The sequence below is a fragment of the Artemia sp. Qi Xiang Cuo genome, chromosome 16 (genome assembly GCF_049724085.1).
Source record: "Artemia sp. Qi Xiang Cuo chromosome 16, ASM4972408v1, whole genome shotgun sequence".
Classification (NCBI taxonomy): Eukaryota; Metazoa; Arthropoda; class Branchiopoda; order Anostraca; family Artemiidae; genus Artemia; species Artemia sp. Qi Xiang Cuo.
This window is the reverse complement of record NC_142809.1, coordinates 6,722,883-6,737,985: the sequence shown is the minus strand read 5'-3', so window position 1 is coordinate 6,737,985 and position 15,103 is coordinate 6,722,883. Positions and strand designations below refer to the sequence as shown.

Here is a 15,103-nt window from a genome sequence, read left to right as displayed (position 1 = left end):
ACAATCTTTCTATCTTCCAGTCTTTGAGCAATATACCCCCACTGACGTTATACTTTTTGGAAAAACGATATGAGGAAGAAATCAATGAGGATAACCCCCTTGGAAATCATGGCGAAATTGCAAGGGCATACGCAGACTTAATTAGAACAATCTGGTCAGGACAGCATAGCTCCTACTCGCCTAGACAATTTAAAGTAAGTACACGAAATGAGTTTTGTCAAAAAATTAATTTATTTTGAACATTGTGTCTTTTTATTTACAAAAGCGAGTAGATGTAGCAGTTTACTTTAAAATGAGCCCATAAACATCTCTCTGTGATGTTTCAATGCCCCACTAGCAGCAGAGGGAAAAAAGAGGACACATCAGTGCTTCCCATGCAAAAAAAAATGATTTTCCTGGTTGTTCAAACCAGAGGACTCATGTACAGGGTCTTCGGCCGTTGCAACTCCAATGGTGTACTTTTAGTTCGATCTGGTTTGTTTTGAAAATGATAAATTCTGGGTTATTATGGGCCGTGGTTCGCTCCTTACTAGGTTTGGACAATCGGTACAACAGGTTCGCATAATACCGATACAACCACAACGGTATTACGCAAAGGTAAAGGATGTGGCCCTAGACTCTATAGTCTAAACCGGTAGGGCAGATCCCCGTTTCATGGAGTCCTTTGGATAAATCTTAGGGGAGAATTCCCCCTCACCTCGCGAATTCGAAGTCCCAACTATTTTAAGGGAACAAAGAGTTTTCCCTAGAGCCTTTGAGCAAATTAATTAGACTATCTACTGTAGCCACTTGTCCATATAAAAGATCGAGATAATGTGTATCTGTAGAAAGCCAGTGATGCCGGTTCACGAAAATGTAGGGAGAGGGGGGCAAATATTTGTTATATTGCTTATACAAAAAGGTAATTTCAAATCCAGAAAAGGTGGCATTTTGATTTTACTCATTTGTTTTTTAAAATAAATACCAAAAGAGTTGTTTTTAAAATATAGACACGGGAGGGAATCTGTCCCACTTTCATCTACAGACTGCTTAAATTTTCCTATGTATTCTTTTTTTTTGAAGAACATAATTTTATGTTTGAAATACACAAAAAGCAGCTAAAATAGTAAATCTTTTTATCCATTGTCATAACCATAATATAGAGAATAGCCACTGCAATAGCCATAGCATTCTAAATAATTTCGCTTATCAGCATGTTTTCTGTTCAAAACTGAAGGGTTTCAAAGCCTGAAGGATTCCTATTTGAAATGTTATTGACAATAACGTGGCTAGTCTTTGTTCAACTAGTGTTTTATTCGCTTTTCCCCAGTAAATTTGATTCCGTCTTGTAAAGCTCGTTCCTAAGAGCTTCCTCAAGGTGTCTCCCTCAAAATCTTATGGTTTTTTTTAAATAGTTTCCTTTGGACTAATTTAAGGCTAAGTATTTCATATAAAACACGTATAGAGTTATATATGGTAGCGTGTAACTTTAACACATAGTTTTCAAGTTTTAATATAACTTTAAAACAATGTAGTTTAATTTCAGTGGCCAGTGGAGCCAATCCGGTGGCATTTGTTCCCCTTACCCCTTAGATTTTCGCCCCCCTTAGACTTCGAAAAATACCTTTTTGGGCATTTTTCGTATTCGTTTATTTAAATAGTTATCGTAGCACTCAAAATGAACGCTAAATTATGCTACTTTTAAAATCACAAGAGAAATAGAAAAGAGAGAAAAAAGGACACTTGTTAAATTCGCTTACAAAATATGGCACGAAGGAATTTACAAATCTGTTTTTACATCACTTAACGGGTTGTAGTTTGTTGTGATGCCTAGTAATCCTGCTGATCTGCACGGGTGGTGGAAGAATAGATCGGTGCTTCTCGTTTGCCAATAGTACTTTTCCGAATTTCACTATTAAATCATGTCTTCGAGCGAATAAAGTGGGCAAGTTCAAGAGCACTTTCGTAATTGCTGAAGCGGGATCCGAGCATTATTTTAATAGCACGTTTGGTCTGGGAGGGGTAGCTGCTCCCCCTGCTTCATAGCAAATTACGCCACTGTTGATCAAGCATAGACCATAAAGACCGCACGCCAGACCATTTGTGGTATATAATTGTTTTAAGTTCTCGTACCGTTCTGTGTTAAAAATAAAATCATAATTCTTTAAATTTTTTTTATTTTTATAAAAAAAAAATGGTTAATTTTCTTCTGGGTTTCGAACTAGGTGGGCCAAACGTGATTGCCGATTGTGCTGAAGATCAGAGTACGATTTATTCGCTATTCTTATTTTCTATCTAACCTCGTAAACAGCCTGTCCTCTTAGAAACTTCTTGGAAACCTATAATTTGTTCTAAATCAGTCATGTATTCTTTTCAGTTCAATCAATGTCGGGTACTTATTATCTTTATAATTGGTTCTGTTCAAGGATTTTTTTTCAGATTTTTCAAAAATTTCGCTTTTAACTAAAATAGCACGTTTCTGGACATCTTCTAGTTCTGTTGAAATGTAAAAAGTGTTTTGAGTTTGGTCCCAAATCTGGGCAGCACGTAGGTTGTATACGCCAGTAGGGACTGGCGATCCGAGAGGCCCAACCTGCGCATACTTGTTAAACGTCGTGGCCTTTGCGTGTAATATTGTCTACATGCAGCTTAAGTGAGCAATCATCTATAAAGGTTACACCTAGGGTTGTTACAGAAGAAAAAGTTGGAAATGGCACATCTGGGATTGTAATGTGCCGCTTGAGTAGATTGCATCGTAGAGTTTTCGATTCTGTTCATTCACTTACAGGTCATTTGATTGACACTGGGTGGTGAAGTCCGTGAAGAGAGTGGGGATACAACTGCTGTTGCATTCTGGACTGTGTACTTGAGAAGCGCAGATTAGTCACCAGTGAACTTAAAACACGTTTTTTGGTATTCTCGTTGGGAAAAGCTAAAACAAATTCCCTCACCCTTTCACCTGTATTTGGAAATATACATCCCCAAACATTTTTGTAATCTGTCATTACTGTCAGTGTATTTTCCAGATTTTTTGTAAAAAAAAAAAATAATAAATAAAAAAAGGAAGAAGAAGTAAAAAAAAAATCGAGCGTCAGTGACCAAACCTCGCAAAAAAAAAAAAACAAGGTACAGTGTATTGGTATATAGGAGAACATTTATACTATTTGTTCAGGCTATAGGACATTTATTTGTATATAGGAGAACTTAATAGAACATCATTAAGTTCGGTTCGCCAGTAGGGGCTGGCGATCCGAGAAGCCCAACCTGCGCATACTTGTTAAACATAGTGGCCTTTGCGTGCAATATTATCTACATGCAGCTTAAACAAGCAATCATCTATAAATGTTACGACACTGGGTGGTGAAGTCCGTGAAGAGAGTGGGGTTAAACTGCTGCTGCATTCTGGACTGTGTACTGGAGAAGCGCAGATAAGTCACCAGCGAATTTAAAACACGTTTATTGGTATTCTCGTTGGGAAAAGCTAAAACAAATTCCCTCACCCCTCATCTATCTTTGGAAATATACATCCCCAAACATTTTTGTAATCTGTCACCACTGTCAGTGGATTTTCCAGATTTTTTTGCTATTAAAAAAAAAAAAAAAAAAAAAAAAAAAAAAAAAAAAAAAAAAAAAAATCAAGCGTCAGTGACCAAACCTCTTGCAAAAAAAAAGAAAAGGTATAGTGTATTTGTATATAGGAGCATGATGGTGAGCTTAATGATGCATGTAGGATCTGGCATGGATAGTTTTACCTTTGCCCCAAATCTCTTAATTTAACTAAATCTCAACTAAAAAATAAGAAGATAGTTTTTGTTATTTGTGTCAAATTTAAGATGATGAAAAAAACATACTGTTGGTATTTTTATAAGTTAGTTGGGGCATAGGACCCCTAGACTAGCTCTATTGTCCGACTTTTCCACAAAATATTCAAAATGTTCATTTTTTCATTTTGGAATGGAGAAACAAATGAAATTTTTGTCATTAGGTTTTCCGAAAGCTATCTCTTCTCGTCTATGTCTCTTCGTTTTCTGCTGTATTTAGCTAATAAGTTTTATAATTCTGTAATGTCCGCACTAGGTCTTATCTTGATAAAACTGGCGAAACCTGTTTCTACCTCCTGTAGATAAAAAAAAAAAAATAAACTGAATTAAAAGAGAACATAAGTACTGTCTATCCAAAAAAAGTGATTTTCCTTGTTGTTCAAGCCAGGGAACTGTAAGTTTCACGATAGGGTTTTCGGCCATGGCGGTTCGAATGGCTTGCTCTTTATTTCGATGCGTTTTGGTTTCAAAATAGCTAGTTGTTGGCTACTATTGGCCGAGGTTCGTCCTTTACTAGGTCGCAGCTAGCGATGCAATGACGATTATGTTGAAGCTCAGAAATTAGTAGATAGAAAAATTCTGACTTCCCCACTGAATTTGAGACTAATTTTTGTTTGGTTATTATGTTTTAATTGAAACAATTTAACTAAAGCTGATGACTAAAAATATAGTTCTATCTGGGATCTAACCGGAGACCTTCTGCGTGTTAAGCAGACGTGATAACCACTACACTATAGAACTGTTAATCTAACAGTGAGGCATAAATCAATACATGTTTAAAACGAGAAAAAATGGTAGTCCTGGGTTCTGGTAGTTCAGACACTGGTAGCGGCTAGGGAATAGCTAGGAGTAACATTCCGTTCTATGGTTTCTTTTGAAGGAAACGCTATGGTTACATTCTAGTTTGACAGCTCCATAGAAGGAGACACCTTAATAAAATAAAAGTAACACCATTAGATTTTTTGGTACTGTTGTATTATCTGTAACACACGCGCGATATTGTTCAGCGAACATGCTAAAGAAATATCATATGAAGCTCAGAGAGGAAAGGAAATAAATGAAAAATAAAACCAAAAAAGGGTGAGAAAACGAGGATTTTGTCAGCCAGTGGCAAAACATGAAAACGATAAACAAACAAATATTTCGACAAGGACCTCCACCAAGTCGTCCTCAGTCGCCCTCCGTCCAAGTCGTCCTCCGCCAAGTCGCCTCACTGCAGAAGCCTAAAACCTACTGCGTCATTGGCGCCTTACTGAAAACTGTATGAGTCTTGAACAGTCTTGGAAAGTATAAACAAAATCAAATTGAATATTAGATATATAATGAAATGAATTGTTGAAAGATTCATCAGTTCAATATTTTTTTTCACTGTAATTTTTGTTTTCATTTTCAATGCTGTAAGAACTGGAAAAAATAAATTCATAATATACGAGTAATTCGTTTTCAGTGAAGCGCCAATGACGCAGAAGGCTTTAGGTTTTTACAGTTAAAGAAGGGGGCAGTATCCAGATTTTGCTTGTAGTGAAACTGTATTTGTCTTGGCCAATCTTGGAAAGAACTAATAAATTAAACTTAATATTTTATGTATAATGATATTAATTGCTGAAAGCTCATCAGTTCAAAATTTTACTGTAATTTTAATATTTATCTTCAATATTAAGTACAAAAGAAAACATTTGTAATACAATTCGTTTTCAGTAAAGCGCCAATGACGCAGTAGGTTTTAGGCTTCTACAGTGAGGCGATATCCAAACTCTTGTTTGTAGTTATTTTTATTCGATTCAAACTTGATTTGCATATTCAATTTAAGTTTCACTTGTTTTAGGATTTATTTATTCATTTACATTAATACATATTGTATGTATGTTCGCATTGATTGTTTATTTAATTTCTGCTTCTCTTAAGTTTCATTTATACTTTAATAGCAAGCTATTTTTTTCGTTTTAAGCTTGAATTTCATATTCAATCCAAACATTACTCGCTTTAAGACCTACTTATTCATTTATATTATTACTTGTTGTATGTTTTTTGCTATGATTGTTTATTGAATTTCTATTCGTTTTGGGTTTCATATATTCTTTAATATTAATTTCTGGTCGTTTTGAGTTTGAATTTTAAAAGGTATTTGTATCTCCTGAGCTTAAGTTTAAAATTGACTTTAATTTTATTTGAAAAACTTATTTTTAGGAAAGTTTTTTAATTAATTTTTTTTCGTTTTGTAGTGAAAAAAGTTTCAAGTTTTTATGGCAGGGGGGGGGGTGCTTACTCTCCGATTACTGTTGACTTTAAAAAAAGGATCTAGAACTTTCAATTTAAATCGAATGAGGCTTTTTTTAAAGTCTATACGATTAACTTTTTGATAAAAACCTTATATATGAACAATAGACAGCCTGCATAACTTGTGAACAGCGATTAACAACAATAAATGGATTGAAAAAATAGCAAGTTTAATTAACACACTCTTGCGTTAACTAAGTAAATTGAATTACTTTAGACTACGTTAGGGGGGGGGGGCGCCCCCCTCGCACCTCCTCGGGATCCCCCACAGCCTTACACACTCTGTTTCTTTCCTTGTTAGGGAGGAGAGCATATGCCTAATAGGTGTGTTTTAATACCAAAACATTCTAAATCTCATTGGGCCTTCAGGTATAAACAGAATTAGTTCAAAGGAAGGGATGGGGAAAAAGGGCGTCGGGGGGGGGGGTTATTTGCCCTTCGATGAATTTTGAGTCTTAAGAGCTGAACTAGAATTTCCAATTCCCAATCAAATGAGCCCTCTCTGAAGTTTATACGAGAATCCCTTCCTGCCCCCGGGCCCTGGGGGTTTTGTCGACGCCAGAGTTTTGTTACTTAACCTTTCAACTATTTTTAACAAAATGGTATTTTTAACCCTTGCATATAAAGCAGCTCTGGGGGGGGGGAAATAATAAAAAATATTGAACCTGTATAAGATTTATTCATTTTTGTATGTTTGCACCGGTTATCTTTATGTTTGTAAGATAGTTAATTTTAATTTCTGTTCGTTCGGGGTTTTGTTTATTCTTTAACAGTAATTTCTGGTCTTTTTGAGTTTTAACTATAATAGGAATTAATTCCTGCTGGTCCTGAGTTCAATATGGCTCTTTACTCTTCAGAAAACTTATTTTTATGTAAGGTTTTTTTTAATTAATAATTATAAAACATTGAAGCCTTATGGCCTTTGCTATAGACAGCTTAATTACATGCCTCTGAAACATCAAACCTGATTTTTTCACGCCACAATGAATGGATCGAAATAATAGCTTCTAAAAACAGTAGCTAGGTTATTCCATTTGTTAATGCAGAAAGAACAGGGTCGTGTTGTTTAGACCATTTTTCAGATTTTGTGTGCCAAAATAATTTAGCATTTGTCGCAAAGTATGTATTTTAACCATATTTTAAGTATGGCTGTAATTTTAAGTATTTTATAATAGATTTACTATATGTTCTTCCCATAAAAAATTTTACTTTATTAAAGTCTTTGGAGTGGGGGCAGCGTAGTTGGCATAAAGAAGAAAACTTTAGCGTAGACAGTAGGAGAGGGGGAGTGTGAGGTTGGAGACTCATCCAATATGGGGCGGAACTTCACTTATCTCCTCCGTTCCCGATTTAGGAGATTAGAGAGACTCTTTGGGCTGTAGAATGTTGGACCGTTGGAGTTGTGGAAGACATTAAAATACTCAAAAATACTTTATATTTTTAGTTATTGCAGGATTGCTTTCATAGATTGTGGAAATGGTGAGCCCCCTGGCCCATGATTTGGGTGAGCCTCAACTCACAATATGCAATTTTGATTAATGTTCCGTGTTATGTGCATATATTATTCTATATATGTTATTTTGAGTTATACATTTATCGCATTGCGTTCATTTTTAGGCCTTGAGATAAAAACTGAAACCTTAGCGTAAAAAGTGGTGAAGGGTAAATCTCCCCCCTCATATGCATAATTGAGCAGCCACAGAGAAAGTAATACAAATGAAAATAATCTGTCTTTTGAAAATAATCGAAAATAATCGTCGAAAGGGACCTGAAGTGCTATCTCTGAAATTTCCGTTGATCTTTTATTCCCGTTACTTTCATATATAAAATTCAGAATATCATCGAATGGGTTTAGTCCCTTCCCTGAATGATTCACATTTGGAAAACTCACCCCCTGGGAAATTCCTCCCCCCTCCAAGAAAATTTTCTTTTCCTGCTGATAATTCCCCCGCGTTAAATTCCACCCAGCAGAAATTTCCCAGCCGTGGAATATGCTCCCCCAAACATATTCCCCTCAGATAATTTCGGATATTAATAAAAATGGAAGCTGAAATTTCTACTCAACTATTTAGGTCAGAAGCAGTGCTATAGCGTTACCTAAGTAAAGAGTCATAAGTGTTCAATGGAATAATACTTATTTATTTTTCCAGGGGTACTTTATGTGGAAGAGGTGGTCGCATGAACTTTGGAACAGGGTTCATTGAATTACAAAGTAGAAGTTATAGTGCCCTTACACCAGGGGCGGATCCAGGATTTTTTTAGGGGGGGGGGCGCAAAATAGGTTGATTCGATAAACCTGCGTTAGGAGCAAGTTTATTTAACGCAAACTTGCGTTAATTAAGTAAAGTGCACTACTCTAAACTATGTCAGGGAGGGCGCCCTTTCCCCCTCGCCGCTCTCCGGGTTCCGCCAGTGCTTTACTCTCTTCGTTTGTTTCCTTGGTAGGAAGGTGATCAGATGCCTAATAGGCGAAACCAAAACATTCTAACTCTCATTGGGCCTTCAGGTATAAACAGAATTAGTTCAAAGGAACGGATGGGGAAAAGGGCGTGTGGGGGGGTTTATTTGCCCTTTGAATTTCCAATCGAATGAGCCTTTTTTGAAGTTTCTACGACAACGCCTTCTATAAAAATCTTATATGCCCCCAGGGCATAACTTAAAACCCTTGCCCTAAAGGTTGTGGGGGGTGTCCTCCTCAAAAACATATTTTCTATCTGGAAATCAACTACGCTGAACAAAATGGCTATCTCAGAATTTTGATTGGATGTGTTTGGGGTAATGATGGGCGTGGGGGGGGGAGGGGCTAGTTGCCCTCTAATCACTTTTGACTATTAACAACGGCATTAACCCTTTAAAATTCCACTTCATTTAGCACGTTCTTAAGTTTCCGGGACGCCGCCTTCTATAAAAACTTTTATGCCCTCTGGGTATAATTTTAAATCCTAGCCTTAGGGACGGCGGGGATGGGATGACGTCAACAACATATATTCTGACGTGAAATCAACTACTCTGAACAAAATAACTATCTCATAATTTTGATTGGATGTTTTTGGGGGAATGATGGGCGAGGGGGGGGGGCTAGTTGCCATCCAATCGCTTTCGACTATTAAAAACGGCACTAGCCCTTTGAAATTCCAATCGAATGAGCCCGATTTGAAGTTTCTACGACAACGCCTTCTATAAAAACCTTATATGCCCCCAGGGCATAACTTAAAACCCTTGCCCTGAGGGTTGAGGGGGAGTTTCTTCCTCAAAAATATATTTTCTATATAGAAATCAACAACGCTGAACAAAATGGCTATCTCAAAATTTTGATTGGATGTGTGGGGGGGAAAGATGGGCGCGGGGGGGGGCTAGGGGCCTTCCAATCATTTTCCACTATGAAAAAGGGCACTAGACCTCTAGATTTCGAATCGAGTGATCCCCCTTTGAAGTTTCTACGACGACCCCTTCCGTATGAAGTGCCTCTGGGAAAAAAAATAAATAAATAATAAAACATTGGAGCCGTATGGCCTTTACTATAGGCAACAGCGTTGCCTCTGAAACAAAACAGAAAGAAAATACTAAAACGAAGAACTTCTTGCCTTATAATATGCAGCATGCTTCTATTGATCGGATTATCATGTTTCCTTCTTATGTTATAGGCTACATTTTTAAACCATTTTTATGTAATATTTCTATTAAACTCAATTCCATATGTGGTAAAGGGATTTTATGGTTGTTGGGGTGATGTTGTTGTAGATGCCTTTATTTCTCCCTTTATAGGGGAGATAAACTATGGCCCTAAGGTAATTAAACTTTGGTAACGTGCCTTAGGCTATGACCTGACTAATGAGGCGTACCAGCTGGGAATATTTAAGGGACTAAATCTAGATTGTAGAGAGGTTGGCTATTTTACAATAATTTTATTCAGTTAACATACACCGGTACAGGGATTGATAACTGATATATATTCTACTGGGACTAGCTGTCCCAGAGAGACAACAAGCATTATAAATCTACAATAAGATATAATGCAATAGGATACTTAGACGCTTATATTAACTCGACAATATTCCAAGGTATTTCTAAATCAACGGACCAGAGGTCAATCCGGCATAAGATTAGTATCAGGCCGCCCCTTCCCATAAAATGTATCTTTTATACCTTTCCTCAACCACACCTTATCGGGACCCACTGACGCACCTAGCTAGGAAGTGGTGATTTCCCAATTTCCTATTAAGCATACACTTGCCAGGATATGCTCCTTATCTTAATAAAAAGTGGTTTTTCTAAATTTTTGTACTTGCGTCTTAATATTTACTTAATTCCAAATTGACTTAATTAGAAAGCGTCACCACAATACTCCCTGTTTTGAGAAGAGTTGCCCTCAACTCTCAACATTTTACTTTTAAAACAACTTAATGCTATACATAGTTCTTATGCTGCTATCTTTGGGTCATTCTGTGCATATACCCTCAATGGGTTTCTGTAGGGTCATGTTTATGGCCCAACATATACCATGTTCTTTTTTCCAAGGATATCAGTTTTTGGAATTTATCCTTGTTTCTCTTTCTCTTTTTTCTGTTTTTAAGACTGCAAAATTCTCTTTTTACCCTCATTCTCATATGAATCTTCTGTTTTAGTTTGACCCCTATTGGCTTAACCATTATATAAGTGTTTTTGATTAAATTTGATTTAAAGTTATATTTGAAACGTTTATTAGTTATTTGAGGTTTAATTTAATTCCCATTAATTATTTAACTTATCTGGGTGATGTGGTTGATTTACCGTTTATTTTCCGCTGTTAGAAATGTCTTGGATAAATTATACATAACAATTTTGTTTTTTAAATTTTCATATATTTTTCCAGCACAAAACATTTTCACATTCTTTCAATAATATAAAGCCTTTGAGGCTACGTAGCACATTTTCTAGGCCTAATTTTATCTCACTTTATGATGAACTGGTAGCAAAGTCTGTAATATTGCATACAGTTTTCAAAATTTTAGTTGACCAGTTATGGTTTGGTGTGTGATGGTGTGAGTTGTTGGTATCAGGATACAATTGAGCTTGTTTTGAAATTTGCTACTTTCCAAAAAAATACATAAAAAAATGATTAAAAAATGGATCTGAAAAAATGTTACGAAAAATTTGATTTCCAAAAAAAACTAAGGCTGTATCTAAAACAAACATTTACATTAGAACACAAATAAAGCATAAAGTGTTACATATATAGTAAATAGAAACACTCAATTTTGTATATATCACTACATTCTCTTTTTTTTGTTAAGCGAAAGGTTAATTATTTTTAATAACTCTTCTCTCTTTTTACTCTAAACATAATATGCCGCTTCAATAGAAACATTATGTTTCTTGCTGGCGATTTGTTTCATCATCCTCTTCAAACTTAATATAGAATTATTAATCACTTAACGGATTATTTCACAATATAAATATTTATACGTTGACTCGAAATCAAAATTTATATATAACATTAAATCACTAGTTAAAACTTAAAGTTATTTCTAAAAATAAAAACATAGTATATTTACAGGCATTGGGTAATAACTTACACAAGCATTGTTGAGTCGCAAAACTTAGATACAACATTTATAAAAAAAACATTTTGTCAAAATTTTTAAAAGTTATTTTAAAACACTATATAGTAATATAACATTACGCAAAGCAATTTTTTTTTAATTTATTTCTCACAAAGCAAAACTAAAATTTTGTATAGCTCTTTTTTCTCCAAAAATGAAAGCACTCAAAATACCAATTTAATTACAATCAAAAGTATTATTACTGACATAGCAACAAAATTCGCTCCATTACTTATCATAAATTTCTCTTTTACTTTCATATTTATGAATTCATAGTGCCAACCGAATTGTCTGCGGTTGCAGATAACATTTTTTTTTTCAATAATTAGTTTCTTTGTGAGAGATTATGGTTCTATGCAGACAGATGTTCTTACATCCTTCCCTCCGGGGGTTTGTTGTTTCCTATAATACCAATATGTAAGAACACATATAACCAATCCCACAGTCACGATAGCAGTTTTGAAATACCCCCTAATTGAGGCTAATAAGTCTTTATAATAAGTGGTTCTTTCCACTTCCGTATAGGTAAATCTCTTTTCCGGAGAGCGATTTATTGTTCATTTCTTAGTAACGCGACTTTGCAAATATAATTACAGTTCTATGCGCTATTATGCGCACAGAAACTCATACTACGTCTATGCGCTACGCGCTACGTGTGCTCAAGGGTTGTCAAAAACCCGAGACCAGTTTTTTTCGCATAATACTAGGTTTAACTGTAATAATTCACATATTCAAGGTTTATCGTTTTCTAAAAGAATATATATCTTTTTTTTCCAATTATATTCAACAATAGCTAAATTTGCAGCTTGAGAATCAGTTTTGAAAAAGCTTGAGATGGATTTTTCTGACTTTTTACCTTCTTGTTGTGCCCTCACCTCAGTAATATCAATTTGGTGCTTGATCACCATAAAAAGCGTCAGGTAGGTTCAACAGCAGTTTTCCTTGTGATTCTGTTGAAGCTAAATAGGTTTATTAAGAACATTTAAACACAAAAATCTGTTGTGTATAGCTACACTCTTTGTTTGTAGCTAAAATTTTCTCGTAGGCTCTTCCCTTTAGTGAAAAGGTGGTTCTGTTCCAAGGAATATATCCTTATCTCCGGTTTTTTTTTTTTTTTTTTTTTTTTTTTTTTTTTACGTACGGCATATTAAAGACATAAGCGAACATAACTGTTTTCGCTTTAACTTCCCAACTTTAAATGGTCTTGCCTTAAATTTCAACTTCAACTTGTGTTCTGTAGTCACCAAATTTCATTTACTACACTAATTTCTAGATATATTTTAAACTTGAATCCTATTTTTTCTTTTTTTGATTATTTACTTCAATGATGCATTATGTTTTTTTCTAGTATTTGTCAGCCTTTTCAGTACAATAGGTTTTTTCTAAGCCTATATGTATATTTTTCCTGTTTTATTCATTGGATTTTTCAAGCAAAAATGTTCCTGATATTCCCTTTATGTTCCTAACGCTCTTCCGTGTTTTAAGGGCTGGAGAGTTGTCTATTATCATAACCTGTGTTTTTTTTATTCTCTGTCCAAAAGTGTTTATTTAGTGTTTTAAAAGCAGTGTATTTTCCAGTTGATTTTTAGAGCACTTTTAGTTAGGTTTTTGCGCGACATAATTGCCTTAATCGGGACAGGATTTACTTCAATTCATCAGCATTAGGAATAGTCAAATGAAAGCTACATTTTTTTGTAAACACATAAAAACAATACATGTCACGAACAGTTTGCACACATACTGCCATTAATATGGACCCTTATCGTAAAATACTATATTAAATTAACAGCTTGTTTTCTTATTTAAGGTCTTTCCAGTCTAAAAATTTTCACTCTAAACAATAATTTGTCCTATTCAAATGCAATTCTGGCGAGGATCTGGTTGTAAATTTGTTTCAAGCTATAATACTTATAAATCTAATTTTGATCTTAATTATTACGTCTATAAATTTTTAAAATATTCGGCAGATTTCATGAAGGAACTAATCTCTTTAAAGCGGAAATACTCTTCTGATAACGAATAATTGAAACAAAATGAGAAGCCTTCTGTTCATTTTGAATTGTTCGTTTCCGTGGCAATGTGATAGTTTATGATTATGTGCTTAAATAAGTGAGTTTTTTTTTCACACTAAATTCCCGACTTGTAAGGATGGCTGCAGGAATTTGGGGTAGAGTATAATTTAATCTCTGTTCGCAAGTGTCTTGATCTGTTGGTGAAATTCTCCGTTTTGTTTCAACTTCTGTCGATTAATGAAGTTTTTTTTTGGATAATTTATTTCTTTAAGGAAATAATGAATTTTCATCCTTTTTCGTGTTTTATCATAGGTTTTTTCCACTTATTTTTCCTATTTTGTCTGTTCGACTAAACTGTACTGATTTACAATTAGTCTAGACTTGAGGATGGTTCGTCATTGAGTAACCGTAATTGCGGACCAGAATTATCAATATTAGCTATCCCAAAAGGATGCATTGCCTTCTCTGTTTGTCCTAATGTGGTCTTATATTCTATGTAAACAAGCATAACAGTTTTAAAGCACTGGCTTATTTACATCTACATGGCTCAAAAGCAGCCATGGTTTAAAATTCAAATTTGAACGTTCTTCTGACTCATTTCGCGCAGCTAATCCAGAATTTGGACTTTTTCTAACACCATTATTCAAATGAAGGTCCTCTGTGTAGGGAAAGGTGGCCCTTATAAGAACTATTCCCGTGCCTCCATTTCCTGTGATTGTCGGTTTCTCTCACCGAATTTCTTGCCTTATGCGCATTTCCCATCTCAGCTGGGTAACAATTCTTTTTTTTTTTCGCTTCTTTCTGCGACTTCTGCTAAGCTTACACATTTGTTTTCTTACTTATAAGGTTACTTTTCTCTTTTTTCATCCCTTTTCTGAAGTGCTTTAATTACAAATTTATGTATCTTTTCCTTCCTTTTGCTTGTGAAACTACAAAACTAACCTAGTATTCGGGTTAGCTTTAACAAAGGTAATTCTATTGATTATTACGTCGTAAAATGCCATATTTTCGAAGCAACTCTACTCCTAGAACACTAGGAAATGGCAACTTCTAACCTTTAATTGTTCGGACCACAACTTATGAGTTTCCTTTGCTAAATTGTAGCAGTGTTATGCTTGAACAATAAGTCTATAGCCTGTACCTGTAGTAAGGCTGAATTAGGACCCTATTTGCTACTATTATGCCTAAAAATTCTTCTGTTTCTACTAACGTTTCATCGGTCCAGCTAGATTTTTTTTTCTTTACGTATTATATTTCATTTTATTCTTTTAATTCGCGGTACAACTACTTTATTATTTAGTAATATACGGCACTACTTACTACTAACACTAAGAAAACTACTAATTATACACTTACTTCTACTTGCTAAATACTAGATCCTGTTTTTTTTTGTATAATTCTTAATTGAGCCTTTTTTCCATTTTGTCCATGT

The 15,103-nt window shown here is 34.9% G+C and overlaps 1 protein-coding gene and 1 non-coding gene across 2 annotated transcripts in view; one reads left to right on the top strand and one right to left on the bottom strand.

Moving 5' to 3' along the window:
- The window catches only part of LOC148942512 (ubiquitin carboxyl-terminal hydrolase 4-like), a 124,728-nt gene that overhangs the window by 54,901 nt on the left and 54,724 nt on the right, over nt 1–15,103 (top strand). Inside the window, exon 8 of the mRNA XM_089102139.1 lies at nt 21–194. Within this exon, the coding sequence (XP_088958265.1) occupies nt 21–194 (174 nt within the window). The remainder of the gene's footprint in view (nt 1–20; nt 195–15,103) is intronic.
- TRNAV-AAC (transfer RNA valine (anticodon AAC)) lies at nt 4,469–4,541 on the bottom strand. Its single transcript has one exon. It is a non-coding gene; the product is annotated as a tRNA-Val (tRNA).